This window comes from Heterodontus francisci, chromosome 1 (assembly GCF_036365525.1).
Source record: "Heterodontus francisci isolate sHetFra1 chromosome 1, sHetFra1.hap1, whole genome shotgun sequence".
NCBI lineage: Eukaryota > Metazoa > Chordata > Chondrichthyes > Heterodontiformes > Heterodontidae > Heterodontus > Heterodontus francisci.
This window is the reverse complement of record NC_090371.1, coordinates 284,334,859-284,349,783: the sequence shown is the minus strand read 5'-3', so window position 1 is coordinate 284,349,783 and position 14,925 is coordinate 284,334,859. Positions and strand designations below refer to the sequence as shown.

The window sequence follows — 14,925 nt, the reverse complement described above, 5'->3', positions numbered from 1 at the left end:
ACCCCTTAGTTTTCTCTTTTGCAGAGAAAAGAGCCCCGGCCTGTTCATTTAATTTAATAAACAATATGGGTTAAAGTAGTTGTGTGTATGTTTTGTCCTTATAGATGTCAGGAAGAAGACTATTACATCACTGTTGTCCCTGGAGGGGTGAGACCGATAATTGTCACAATGCTCATGAAAAAACCCTAATCACTGCCAAAATGTCAGTTAGCTGCTGAAGATGGTGCTAATTATGGAAAGTAAAGTTGTCCCTTTCCTGCTGCAAATTTTGGGAAAAATTACTGAACCTCCAATCTTCACTGCAGTGCAAGGAGCCTCCTTTAGTTTGGCTTAGATAATTAATGTGTTACAAAAGTTGGCCATAGGACCTTTAAAATTGAGATGACTTTATATTCTGTTTGACTTATAGTTAATGGTATTCATATTCCAATCTGTTATGTGTTGTATGTTTGGTTAGTCTAGCCAGAGGGATGACTGAGACTTTGGTAGGTTTTAACAATAACTAGTTTATTATATATTAAAGAACTATATACAGCTTTACTTAAGCATGTCTAAATCCACTGATGCCAAGCTGCTTCTTCTCTTCAAGTCTCTTTCTCATGTGATCTCTGACATCATTATAGTGGGTGGTGTTACTCACACTGTCCCAGACATTAACCCTTTCAAACCATTATCATCCAAGTCTTTGTCCTTTTTTAGATACATTCATTTTAACTTTTACATACTACCCCATCTCCCCCCACATCTCTGACATCACAGATTCAATCTGTCAGGAGGCTTCCCAACTCCCCCTGATTGTGTTTTCAGACTCAGAAGATTAGTAGTCTTTCTCTGACCTCCTGTTTCTTGACCCGGACAGCCTTCATTGAGGTTTGTTGTATCCGGTGCTTTCTGAATTTCAGGTTCAACATCTGGTTCATCCAAATAGGAACATAGAAATTAGAAGCAGGAGTTGGCTATTCGGCCCCTCAAGCCTGCTCCGCCATTCTATACGATCATGGCTGATCTGTTTGTGCACTCAACTCTACTTTCCTGCCTACCCCTGAGATAACCTTTGACTCCCTTGTTTGTCAAGAATCTGTCTACCTCTGCGTTAAAAACATTCAATGACTCTGCCTTCACCAATCTCTGGGGAAGAGAGTTCCACAGACTCACAAGCCTCTGAGAGAAAACATTTCTTCTCATCTCTGTCTTAAATGGGAAACTCCTTATTTTTAAACTGTTCCCCCTAGTTTTAGTCTCTCCCACAAGGGGAAACATCCTTTCAACATCCACCCTGACAAGTCCCCTCAGGATCTTGTATGTTTCAATAAGATCACCTCTTATCCTTCTAAACTCCAATGAATACAGACGCAACCTGTCCAACCTTTCCTCAAAAAATAACCCTCTTATCCCGGGAATCAGTCGAGTGAACTTTTTCTGAACTGCTTCCAATGCAATGATATCCTTACTTAAGTAAGGAGACCAAAACTGTACACAGTACTCCAGATGTGGTCTCACCAATGCCCTGTACAACTGTAGCAAAACATCTCTATTTTTATATTCCATTCCCATGCAATAAACGACAACATTGCATTGGTATGACTGACTGATTGACGTCTTTGATTAATAGAAATAAGATTCCACCTGTTTCTTCTTCTAGTACCTTCTGAAGTTAGTACTAAATAAGGTCAGTGTTGATTCTCATCTCTCTGGACGATTACTCCTTCTCTGCCTTGGTCTCGTCCCCATACCTTCCATCAACTTGGGTAGATTCCTGGTACAATATCTCCATTACAGTTATAAGTTTGTTGTTTTCAATAAGATTTTTCTCTGTCTTGAACTCTCTGATCATTCTGGACATCAAGCCCTGGAAGTAATTTTTTAGTTAGGATGAAAAGTTGTGTTCTAAACTTCCTTCCCATCAACAGTTCTGATGGTACTAATCCACATCACAATGGAATTGATCTGTAGCTCAGGAGTGCTGTTTGAAAATCTTCAATCCTCTCAGACAGTGATTTGATAGTTCTGACTCCTCTTTCAGCTTCACCATTAGATTGAGATCTAAGGGAATTTGTAAGATGTGCAAATCCACAGTTTTCCGCAAAGTGCGTGAAGTAGTAATTTGCAAATTGTGGACCATGATCGGAAACTATCTGGTCAGGAATTCCTTGTGTTGCAAAGATCTCTGTTAATGACTGTCTCAGTAGTCATTGTGTACAAATGTTTGACTTCAATCCACCTGAAAAAATAATCAATGACAATCAGATAGGATTTCCCATTAAACATGAATAGATCTATCCCCAGACGTTCCCATGGTCTGGTTGGAAATTGGGTCGTCATAAGGGGTTTCCTCGGGTTTGGTCTGTGCACTGCGCATACCTGACAATAAGAAATCATTTCTTCAATATCTTTCGATATTCCCGGACACCAGACAAACGACTGAGCCGATGCTCGGCATTTCATAATACCTATGTGGCCCTGCTGTATTTTCTCCAAGATGTCTGCCCGCAATGAGACTGGAATCACTATCCTCTCGTCATATACCAGCAAATCATCCACAATAGTAAAGTGCTTTCAGTACTCAGTTTGGGAGTCAGTGACAATGCCTGATATTTGAGAACACTGTGCATCACAGAATTGCTCTAAGCCCTAAGTTGCATTGTACGAAATTCTTTGGCTAACCTGATGAATTTTTAGCTTCTTTCTGATTACCATCATTAAATTGAAATAAAGAGCTGTTACAAGGATGTAATCTTATCCTTCTCTGAAGAACATCTGCAATTAATAAAGGAAACAATAGGGCCCCAGAGGGAATGAAACAATGGTTAATATCTCATACAATTTATAGATCTATAGATCAGTAAAAGAAAAGATTGGGAGCTAAGCAAAGAGACAGTGGATGGCAATTATGTTGCAAATTTAATTTTTTTTCAACTTACACTATTAATACCATCTACAATACAATTATTTTAAATAACAACAACTTGCATTTAGTTAGTGCCTTTAACATAGTAAAATGTCCCAGGAGCGACTATCAAACAAAATTTGACACTGAGCCACATAAGGAGATATTAGGCCAGGAGACCTAAAGCTTGGTCAAAGAGATAGGTTTCCATTGAATCATAGAATGGTTACAGCACAGAAGGAGGCCATTCAGCCCATTGTGTCTGTGCAGGCTCTCTGCAAGAGCAGTTCAACTAGTCTCACTCACTCGCCTTTTTCCTGTAGCCTTGCAAATGTTTTCTCTTCCGATAACTATCCAATTCCCTTTTGAAAGCCACTAAAAAGGTTTTAAGGAACTTCCTAAAGTAGAGGGAAAGTTAGAGAACTGAATTATCTGATCTTTATCCTAATATAAGCTCCCAAGGAAATATGTGTAATGTTGTTTGCAAATGTAGGAGAAATTCAAATCTGTAAAAAATGTTCATGACTTTCCTGTTAAGTTTGCAAACACAGAGTCACAACCAATAAGTGTATACCTTAAATAAGTCTAAAGCATACTGCGGATGCTGGAAATCTGAAATAAACCCAGAAAATGCTGGAAATACTCAACACGTCAGGCAGCATCTGTGGAGAGAGAAACAGATTTAATTTTCTGAACTTAGTCCCTAGTCAAATGGTGGGACTATTTGCACGTCGGGAACCAGAATGCTGCTTGTATGGGCTTTGCCGAGACTCTTTAACTCAGCCACGGCATTAGCACCCTTACTCCAGGTTCACCAGCCAATCATGGCAGGCAGAGTGACGTGCTGCATCTGTCAATGGAATTAATTGAAGGGCCCATGGTATGGGTTACATCGACTCAGCAGTACTTGGATTTTTGAGGCTGCAGCAACTGCAGGAATGGAGAGGAGACCTGGGAAAGTTGTCCCCTCGGGTCTCTCACTCTTACCTGAAGGTCCTGCTGAGGGATCTGAGGGGCTGCAGTGAAGTGAGTTCTTCTAAGGATGGGAGGAAGAGGGAAGCCTCGCCAACCAAGCAGGTGTGGATAGAAGTGATGGAGGAGATCAGCAGCAGGAGTGTGTTCCCTCCAACCTGGAGACAGTGCATGAAGAGGATTCAGGACCTCAGGCGAGTTTGAAGGGTGAGTGGCGTAACACTTTCTGGTGCCCAGCATTCTCCTCGACATCACACCTCAGATCAATACACCTGGCAGCTCCACTCATTCCTCTCTCTGCAGGCATCTGACATCCCCATCTGAACAGCTAAAACTCACACTCACACTCACACTCACCCTCAGCCTATTGCCCTCTCACACCCATGCCTCACAGTCACCCTCCACAAATTGTGTCCTTCCCTCCTCTCCACATACAAACACTCACACCCCTCTGCTTTCTCACCTTGCAGATGAGGAGAGTATAGAACTTAGCGAGAGACCTGGTTGGGGGGGGTGGGGGGTGATGTTGCCCTCCCGTGACAGGCACCTTATCAGCCACTGGTAATGTGTGCCCACCTGCTCCACTGGGAAGGAGGCCTTGTTCCAGGAGGCTGCAGATGACAGCAATGATCTGCTGTGAAAGCCTGAGCACCCTGAGGCACTGGTGCTTAGACATATCAAGGGAGCTGATCCTGACTGTAGAGCCTGTGTTGGGGGTCTCGCCTCCTTTCAGTTGGATCTCGGTGTCCATCCCCTCTGCCCTGTGGAGGGGTATATGGCTGAGGAGAAGACCGCTTGTGCTGCTGCTGGTGTTGCTCCTGCTATGGCTGGACCAGTTGGCAGTGTTGTAACTTCTGTTCTTGCCCCTCACCAGAGATGGAAGGTGGAATTACATAAGCTGCTGCCATGCTATGGTGAAGGCTGGCAGCAGGGAAGTGCAGCTGAAGGTAAGTAAGGTGTAGACAGATGAAGTGCCTCCAACAAGTTGGCAATCACTAGTCTGAGAGAAGAAATGCTTTGAATAGCAGCCTCTCACCTGGCCATGGTGGGAGCCCTTCAGTTTTACTGATCAAGGTCTTCCTAGTTTATCAGTATTACTGAAGAAGATTTTCCTGCTGTGCACTTGCCTCAGTGATCCTGACAGGTTACTGACAGCTCAGAAACAGTTGCCCTAGCTGGTAAACCCAGAATTGAGAATTAAAACTGTTTTTTAATTGGCTTCTTAACTACCTTAATTACTTACCTGACAAATCCAAGGAATTTCCCCACTTGCTTTCAATCCTGTCTTGCAGAAACCCGGAGGAGGGCAGGATGTCATTGGGATCCCAACCTGACGTCAATTTCAGGGGATTTAACTCCCTGCACGCACACAAACCCACCTCCCTTGCCTGGGAAAATTGTGCCCAATGTTTCAGGTTGATGACCTTTCGTCAGAACTAAGAGCACACAAAATCGAAGCAGGAGTAGACCATATGGTCCCTGAGCCTGCTCCGCCTTTCAGCACGGTTATGGCTGATCTTCTGCTTCATCTCCACTTTCCCACCCACTCCCCATGTCCCTTGATTCCCTTCGTGTCCAAAAATTAATCGACTTCTGTCTTAAATATACTCAACGATGGAGCATCCACAGCTTTCTGGGGTAGAGAATTCCAAAGATTCACAGCCCTCTGAGTGAAGAAATTTCTCCTCATTTCAATCTTAATTGGCTCACCCCTTATTCTGAGACTGTAACCCCGTGTTGTAGACTCTCCAGCCTGGGAAACAGCCTCAGCATCTACCCTGTCAAGCTCTCAAAGAATTTTTGTTTCAACGCAATCACTTCTCATTCTTCTAAACTCCAGAGAATATAGGCACACGCTCATCTATCTGTCTTCATAGGACAATCCTTTCATCCCAGGAATCAATCGAGTGAACCTTTGTTGCACCTCCTCTAAGACAAGTATATCCATCCTGAGAGACCGAAACTGTACACAGTATTCTAGGTGTGCTCTCACCAAAACCCTGTACAATTGCAGCAAGACTTCCTTACTTTTATATTCCAACCCTCTTGCCATAAATAATAACATACTATTTGCTTTCCTAACTGCTTGCAGTACCTGCATGTTAGCATTCTGTGTTTTGTGTACAGGGATACCCAAAACCCTCTTAAACTAAGACGAATTGGTTGCACTGTTAAACTAGGAAGCTTTAAAGTTTGTGCTTATCTTCACGTCTTCTAAATTCTCCAGTTCCACACCAAATATTGTGCAAAATTGAAAAGACAGTGTGTCCTGAAAAAGGCTAATGTTTATTGTCCCTAGTACATTTTCCTATTGTTAAACATTCCTGGATTATTCCCTTTCGCACTGACTGGATGCAGTGTTAGCCATTGAGACTGTCAGATCCAACCTATCCAATCCACTGACTGTTCAGTGTACAGATAAAATGGGGATGGGGAATGGAATTCAAAAGCAGGTGAGCAAATATAAACAGATCTCTTGCACATTTTGTAGAGGCAGCAATATGAGAGATGTGGGAATTTTTTTTTTACACAGTGAGTTGTTGTGATCTGGAATGCGCTGCCTGAAAGGGCGGCGGAAGCAGATTCAATAGTAACTTTCAAAAGGGAATTAGATAAATACTCGGAAAGGGAAAATTTGCAGGGCTGCGGGGAAAGAGTAGGGGAGTGGGGCTAACTGGATAGTTCTTTCAAAGAGCTGGCACAGGCATGATGGGCTGAATGGCCTCCTTCTGTGCTGTATGCATATGATAAAGTATAAAGTCCCTTTTTTTAAGAATGACATTTTAAAACAAATTAAGTGTTAAGCAGTTCACAAGAGTGAGACTGGTGCAACCCTCATGAACCAAGTGGTACACGAGATGGTAAGATTTAGGAATACATAGTGAAGGCATGTGAAACTTAAAGTTATGGAATAAATAACAGCTGAAATCAATAACATGAATGGTTTCAAGCTATCTTTATGAAGATGGGATTGAGAAACAGTAATAAGGTGGGGCTGATCACAGAAAATATATGAATCCAATGATGACATTTCACATTGAAAGTTAGCACTTCCAGACACCTGATCTGCATTGGCCTGTCTCTTCTCAACATCACTTTTACTTGATTCCTTTTGTTAATGAAAAGAAAAATCTTACATTTCTGTGGCACGTTTTACAACTTCAGAATGTCCCAGAGTCTTATAGACAATTAAATGTAGTGACTGTTGCAATGTAGGAAGTACAGCTGCCAATTTGCACACAGCAAGATCCCATAAACTATAATGAGACAATGGCCAACCAACCTGCTTTTTTAAAGGATGTTGGTTGAAGGGTAAACCTTGGTCAGGACTCCCCATTCTTCAAGATAGTGCTGTGGAATCTTTTACAGCCACCAGGGCCTTGTTCAACATTTTAACCAATAGCATCATTACAATGGAGTGTGAGATGCTAAAGCCTCTGAGATGGGACTTAAACCCACAACCTTCTGACTCAGCAGAAAGTGCACTGTTCACTGAACCACTGCAGAACCTTTGGTAGGCAATGGTTAAAACAGTTCTATTTGCTGCAGGTCATGGGTAAAAATAGTGTTAATGGGAAAGGGGTAATGAATGATGTACAGAGAAAATGGATGGCACTGGAAGGGACCAGGAACAAGGAAATGAATATTGAAGAAAGGATTCTTGTATTAATGCTCTCCTCCCCCGTTCCAGTGCAAGTGAAGCAATGCTGGATATTAATTTACAAAGACTGTGCTAATACTTGTTTATACTTGTTCTAGACTTCTAATCAGGATCAATTTTCAATTGTCAGCTTTTTGCAGGATAGTGCCAACCTTTGTGAAGCTGTTGGTCATTTCTCACTTCCATCACTCCACCATTGGCTGCCTGGACCCTACACTCTGGAATTCCCTCCCTAAACCTCTCTCCCCTCCTTTAAGTAGCTCCATAAAACCTTCCTCTTTGACAATGTGTTTGGTCATCTGTCCCTACTGTCTTCTTATTTAACTCTGAGTTGATGTTTATCTGAAAAAGCACCTTGGGATGTTTCACTACATTAAAGGCACTATGTAAAAACAACTTGTAATCTTATTAGTTTTCTACATTGGATTATGAAAATAAAGTTTTGTTGTTGCCTTGATGGCCTTTCCCTGTTTAAAATGCTCCTCTTATCCGTCACACTGCCCCAACCACCAACCCCAGCCTTGTCAATGGGCAAGGGCGTGTGAAGGGCTCAACACTGATTGGCTGCAGCCTGTTAACGGGCCGAGCCAATCGCTGCGCCGCTTTAGTTCTATCGCAGGGCGGCCAGCGAATGGGGCGGGGTTACTGATGGGGGCGGGGCCTGGGGAAGGAGGCGACGCTGTGATTCGTCAGTCACATGTATCCATTCCACAGTGTCTGTTGCAGCTGATTAAGAGGGCGAGAGGGGCAGAGAGAGACAGATAGATAGGGGGACATACACACAGAGATAGGGACAGAGTGAGGCAGAGACAGTCAGAGACACAATGTGTCAGGCCGGGTGTTAAACAGTCAGGCAGCCTGTGTTCCTGCTGGATTGTAGCCGCTTTCAGTGTTGTATTAGACTGACTTGTTCCCCTGTGTCTATCTGCAGGATGGTAGCGAGCTGCTCCAAGAATAAGAGCCCTGACTGTGTCTCCGAGCTGTTAGACACCGAGTGCCGGCGGCCGGCGCCTCTCAGCGATGCTGCGGGTGAGTGAATTAAAGCAGCCCCGAAGTTTACACTGTGTGACATTACAGGGGGAGGGGAGGGGAGGGGGAGCGGGCTGTTTAAGTGCTGGTGTTGGGAGGAAGCTGCTGAAGGAGCTTTCTGATTGCAGCTTCTTATTCACTTTTTATATCCTCCTGCCTTTAACTGGAGGTATTTGTGCTAAACTTGCATTTTGCAAATCTTGCATAATCAGAATGTAAACTGGCTGGTAAATTGTTGTTTATATGCAGTGACTCTTTATGCATTAAAGACAAGTATTTATAAACAGCATGATGAAACTAATTTGCGTTTTGTTAAAATTAATCCAAATTTGCCTTTATGGCGCTTCTCTTAAATTACTGAATGCCACTCTATTCCTTCACCCCCAAAGCAAACCGGACTTAACATAAATTTTCATATTGGTAGATCCAGTTTTGGAAGCTGCAAACGCCTGTGCTCAACACTGAGCTAACACAATAGTTTCATTGTTGAGGTGGATTTTAATTGCATTGACCTTTATTTTGAGTTACATTTTTTTTAACTCGGATGCTCTGCAGCTGTCTGCAGTTTTTGCCTTTTGTTTGTGCAACTTAATGAAGGCTCCACTATATTCCAGAAGCCGTGTAATGAGGTGAAGTGTTTCCCCAGGACATGATACATTAGTTATTCTAACTGGAACAAATTGAAGGTGGTAACAGTTCTCTTCTCTGGCATGTGGTTTAAGTGTAGCTCACTATTCAGCCTTGTTCCTGGTACACCCAGTGAAGAGAATGGGGAAACTCAGCCCAGATTTCCGCATGCACAGGCCAAAACAATAGACTCCTTGGCACCCATCCTTATTTAATCAACTGGCAGAAAGTGCTGGTGGGACTGAGCCATATTGGGGATAGTGTAAAGGGAGCTTCAGTCTGTATCTAAGTAACTGTACTAATATAGAGTTATAGTTATGCAGCATGGAAACAGGCCCTTCATCCCACCTGATATGAACACTGGAAAGAAAGTCTTGCGCCTTTCATGAACTCGGGACATCCCAAAGTGCTTTACATGCAGGGAAATATTTTTGAGGTGTAATCACTCTCTTGTAGGAAACTCAGCAGCTAATTTTGCTGACGGCAAGATCCCACAGACAAATTAAATAAATGGCCAAGTCATGTGTTTTAAGCATTGGTTGAGGGATTAATATTTGCCAGGATACCGGGGAGAACTTCCTTGCTCTACCTTGAATAGTGTTGTGGGATCTTTTACATCTGCCTAAGAGGGCAGTTGAGACCTTGGTTTAGCGTTTCATCTGAAAGACAGCACTTTGGACAGTGTGGCAGGCCCTCCGAAGCTGCAACGCTCCCTTGGTACTGCCTTTTAGATGGTGCAGCACTGCGCTAGCGGGGCGGCCTGGATTATATGCAAGTGTCGGCTTTCTACCTTTCACTGTTGGAATATCTGAGGTGGGCGGAGGGATATGCCCTTCTGCTTATACCTAGTGTCAGCCTTGGCTCAGTGGGTAGCGCTGTTGCCTCTGAGTCAAAGTTGTCAGTTCAAATCCCACTCCAGAGACTTGAACACAAAAAATCTAGGCTGACATTCTCCGTGCAGCACTCACTTCGTTCTGTACTATCAGAGGTACCATTCTTTGGATGAGGTGTTAAACAAGGACCCATCTGCCCCTCAGATGGATGTAAAAGATCCTATGGGCACAATTCGAAGCAGAGCAGGGGAGTTCTCCCTGGTGTCAATATTTATCCCTCAACCAACATTATCTGGTCATTATCACATTGCTGTTTGTGGGAGCTTGCTGTGTGCAAATTGGCTGCTGTGTTTCCTATATTACAACAGTGACTACAGTTCAAAAAGTATTTCATTCGGCAATAAAGCATTTTGGGATGTCCGGATGTTGTGAACGGCACTATAAAAATGCAAATCTCTCTTAATGGTGGCTGGCATATTTGGGCACTGCCTGACCGCTGGTGGGTGGGGGTGCATGCTAATATGCAAATGAGTACATAGTCTGTGCACTTGCAATGCGTGAATGCAGGAACCATCCGGTGCCCAGTGATTGACACACAACTCCACGCCTGTGCATGAGTTGAGCCTGAGCAAGAGCTTGCACAGGTTCCCCAAGCTTAAACCTTATTAACCAATTGCCATGGCAAGTCTTTGACCTCATGCTGGTTTGGTCGAGGATCTTTACTCTAGTGGGTGCTTGAGGACTGGAAATGCATCCAGGGTAAATCCTGGGCAAATGAAGTACTGCAGGAGCCAGTCTAAACACATCTCATTCTGTTGGGCTACACCCATAACTCCCTGGTCATATGATGTGACATCACTTTCTCTGGTGACCTTCACTTACAGCTTCTTAAGGTCATTCTACAAGAAAGATGGTGGAAAGCTGAGGTGTCGGGTGCCTCAAGTGACCCATCCCCAACATCCCACAGCTTGAGAAAAGTTGGTGCAATTTAGTGAATGAAATGAATGTTGCCAACTTGCAGCTGTCTGGTCTTTTTGGTGGGGGTATGTTTAGGGGGTGTAGTATTGCTGAACTGTGTGGTTTTCCCAAATGTTGTCCAGTTGTCCTCCTTCTGGAACAGACTTGTGCCTTCACGTACATTCCAATTGTACAGGCAGGGCTAATGTGGTCTTGTGCAACAGCTGACCTTTCACAATATGAATAGATGGTGTTTATGTTGGCAAACTGCGACCAGTAGAAGTGGTGTCAGAGCCAAACCTGATTCTATCTGCCCATGCATTTCCAGCAGGAGCTGTGGAGAAGGGAAGGATGGAGGAAAGGGAACATGACAAGGAGGAGACCAGGGTTTAAACTCTGTAATGAATGGTACAACACAGGAGGAGGCCATTTAGCCCATTGTGCTTATGCTGGCTCTTTGAAAGAGCTATCCATTTAGTTCCACTCCTCCTGCTGTTTCCTCGTGGCCCGTCAAATTTTTCCACTTTCACATTTTTTAACCAATTGCCTTTCATAAGTTTGTTATTGAATCTTCTACTGTTCTTTCAGACAGTGCATTCCAGATCACAACAATTCTCTATGTAAAACATTTTCCCCTTATTTCTCCTCTGGTTCTTTTGCCAATTACCTTGAATCTGTGCCTTCTGGTTACTGATCTTCCTGCCAGTGGAAAGACTTTCTCCCTAAGATGTGCTAACTGCACAAATCATCACTTTAAAATGCAGATTCCCAGTCTTTTTTTGTGTTGTGTAGCTCAGTGTCACATAGTGCAGTTACTGCCCAAGCCTCTTTGTGTTCTATTTTATTTGTGATCTAAACGTTCACACTTTTTTTTTCCTTCCTTGCAGATCTTAATTATTGGGATCATGAGCTGCCTGCAAACAGTGTAAATGAGGAAGAGCAAACATGTCTGTACTTGACTAAGCTTTTTGAGAACTCTCTATCCAGAGCTAAAAAGACTAAGCTGCACTGCTCTGAAGTTTTGGTTCCAGAAAGACTGATCAAAAAGATAGCCAGGGACGTGCTCTGCCTGTCATCCAGTGAACCCTGTGGCCTGCGTGGATCCATTATCTACATCGACATGGAGATCGAGAACATGTGTAAAAAGTTGGATCGGATTGTTTATGATTCCAGTGTTGTTCCAACTTTTGAATTGACATTAATATTCAAACAGGATGGGAACACCTGGCCAAGCCTTCGAGACTTCTTTTTCATTGGTACCTGTTTTACACCTGGGTTCAGGCAAGCACTTAAACTTAGTCCTGGGTTTTGCCTGATAAAGAAGAAACTTTATTCCTCTTCAGCTAGGACAGTGATAGAGTGTTAAACATAAACCCATACTAGCACTAAGTGTTCTTTTATGGCGGCTTTAACTCGTTCCCCTGCCGGCACTTCCCTATTTCAAAAGTGCTTAATGCTCTTGATTTGATCTATCTTCAGCATTGCCTGTAAAAACCCATTATCTACTTAGCAATGTGACTCCCTTCAGTGTCCTTGATATTCATTATTGTACATGCCTTTCTTGTCGAGAAGTTGCATTGATATAGCGTCTTTCATACCCGGTATTTCATAGAGTCATACAGCACAGAAACAGGCCCTTTGGCCCATCGTGTCTGTGCCAGCCATCAAGCAACTATCTATTCTAATCCCATTTTCCAGCACTCGGCCCGTAGCCTTGTATGCTATGGTGTTTCAAGTGCTCATCTTAATACTTAAATGTAGTGAGGGTTCCTGCCTCTACCACCCTTTCATGCAGTGTGTTTCAAATGTCACAAAGTTCTTGCTAGCCAATGGAATTTGTTGGCTTTGCAGGCAATGAGAGTGAATTTGTACAATCACACAAATCTTGAGATGAATAACCCAAATCTGAGTTGGGTGGGTGGATGGATCAGTGAGGAGGAATGAATATTTACTTGGATGGATCAATAACTCTCTGTTTTGGTGATCGATGAATGACCCTGGAATGAGAGAACTCTCTGCTCATATATTGCTGTGGGATTATTACAGCTGCCTACACAGGTGAGAAGAGCCTTGGTTTAACATCCCTGACACAAAAATATGGTAGCTCCAATAATGCGGGCTTGCCTTAGTACTGAACTGAAGCTAACAATTTAGATTGAGCTGAATGGGGGTTGAACCCATAGCATCTCACTCGGAGAGGGTTACATGCTGAGCCAAGCAATTGTCTGTGCATTAAGGATGAGGGCAGCTATTGGCTAGAGTCCCTAATCTCAAGGTCAAGCACACTTTGAACTGTTCTAATTACTAGAAGTTTCATTTGCCCTTTTCTTTTGTCTCTTCAGTAAATGAGCTGGTCTGTTTTAATGAGCAGTAAGGGAGTTTATTTTTCAGAAGTGAAACCAGGTGTTTTTCTAACTGAAGAAAGCTTTCCAATGCCCGAGATGTGGATAGGTGGAGCAGGGTGGAAAGTACATTGAAAAGCTAAGGCTTTGGTATTCACTGGAAGTGGTGAGCAAATTCTGCTACCGTGGGTCCACGGTGACAGACAATCTGTCCCTTTAATGCAGAGCTCAATACATGCATAAGGAAAGCAGCTGCCACCTTTGGCCGACTTGCAAAACGTGCGTGGGATAACACCAAGTTTACCCTTGGGACGAAGCTGATGGTTTATAAGGCCTGTATTCTCAGCACCTTGCTGTATGACTGTGAAACATGGGAGATTACAACTACCAGGGAAAGAGGTTCAATAATTTTCATCTTTGCTCTCAGCGACGCATTACGGGTATATCCTGGCAGGACAAAATCACATATGGCAGTCTTCTCAAAAGCAGAGCTCCCAAGTGTGCTGGCACTAATCAATCAGAGGCAGCTTCAGTGGATCAGACTTGTTCCCAGAATGAAAGACTGTCACATACCCAAGGACTTTGTGTGGTGAGGTAGCCAAAGCCAGACGACTAGTAGGGCACCCCAAAGCAAGGATGTTTGCAAGTGTGACATGAAGACCCTAAATGTCAACTGTCGCACATGGGAGTCAGTAGCTGGCGATAGAGGGAAATGGCAACACATCCTGTGGACTGGTGTGCACTACCATGATGACCAGTTGCTACAGCAGCTTGGCAACAGACACCAGCATCAAAAACAACAACTCACAGCGTCACTTGGCAGCTTCACGTGCAACACTTGTGGCAGAACTTGCCTTTCGAGGATTGGTCTTCACGGCCATCAGCAAAGGTGTATCAAGAGAAGATACCTCACCGAAATGGATTGTTTGCTGCATGTCCATCATCTTTCGTAACTGGAAGAATGCAAACTAGGTATTTCAAATCTTGACTCAATGGGTGTACACTACGAATGACTTGTGCAACAAGTTTTGGGCTAAGTAATGTGGAGGGTGGGAAAGGGGGAAGAGTGGGGATGGAAATCTAAATCGCACGTTTGCCACTTGCACTTTTGTTCGATCAATTTGCACTTTTTGTTGTTGAACTTGCACTACTGTTGTGGGTGTTCACAGTTTTGTTTACCAGTGCTGTCTAAGGTGCTGCTTTGGTCATTGTACTGGATTTGAAGATTGATTACTCACTACAGTCTGTGCTAAGGGTGTAAACTTTACCCTGCATGTTAAGTTAAAGCGGTAAGCATCAAAAGGAAATGTTCCTTTTTAACAAAAACTTGTAAATTTTTTTGAACAATAAAATGATTTTTATAGCCTGATGCCTTTGAAATCCATAGGTCTTTTTCTTCAAAAATCAAAGCTCTAGATTATTTGAAGTAGACCGAAACAGCAAATCACTTTCAACTATAGGTCATAAAAAGGATCAAAAACGTCCCAGAGCCAAAGCAGCATTGAAATGGAGTCTGCTAAAGGTAAACCAAGATAGAAGACAATCTCTCCAACGAGAAGGAACACATTATTAATTGGATCAATAAAACCAGATTCATTCGGCAGAAGCCTCCTGGAA

The 14,925-nt window shown here is 43.2% G+C and overlaps 1 protein-coding gene across 1 annotated transcript; it reads left to right on the top strand.

Moving 5' to 3' along the window:
• Nucleotides 1-8,251: 8,251 nt before the first annotated feature.
• Nucleotides 8,252-14,677, top strand: LOC137377410 (DNA damage-inducible transcript 4-like protein). Its single transcript, XM_068046992.1, has 2 exons — nucleotides 8,252-8,549; nucleotides 11,854-14,677. The coding sequence occupies exons 1-2, from the start codon at nucleotides 8,453-8,455 to the stop codon at nucleotides 12,330-12,332; spliced, it is 576 nt and encodes a 191-aa protein (XP_067903093.1). The 5' UTR covers nucleotides 8,252-8,452; the 3' UTR covers nucleotides 12,333-14,677.
• The last annotated feature ends 248 nt before the right edge of the window (nucleotides 14,678-14,925 follow it).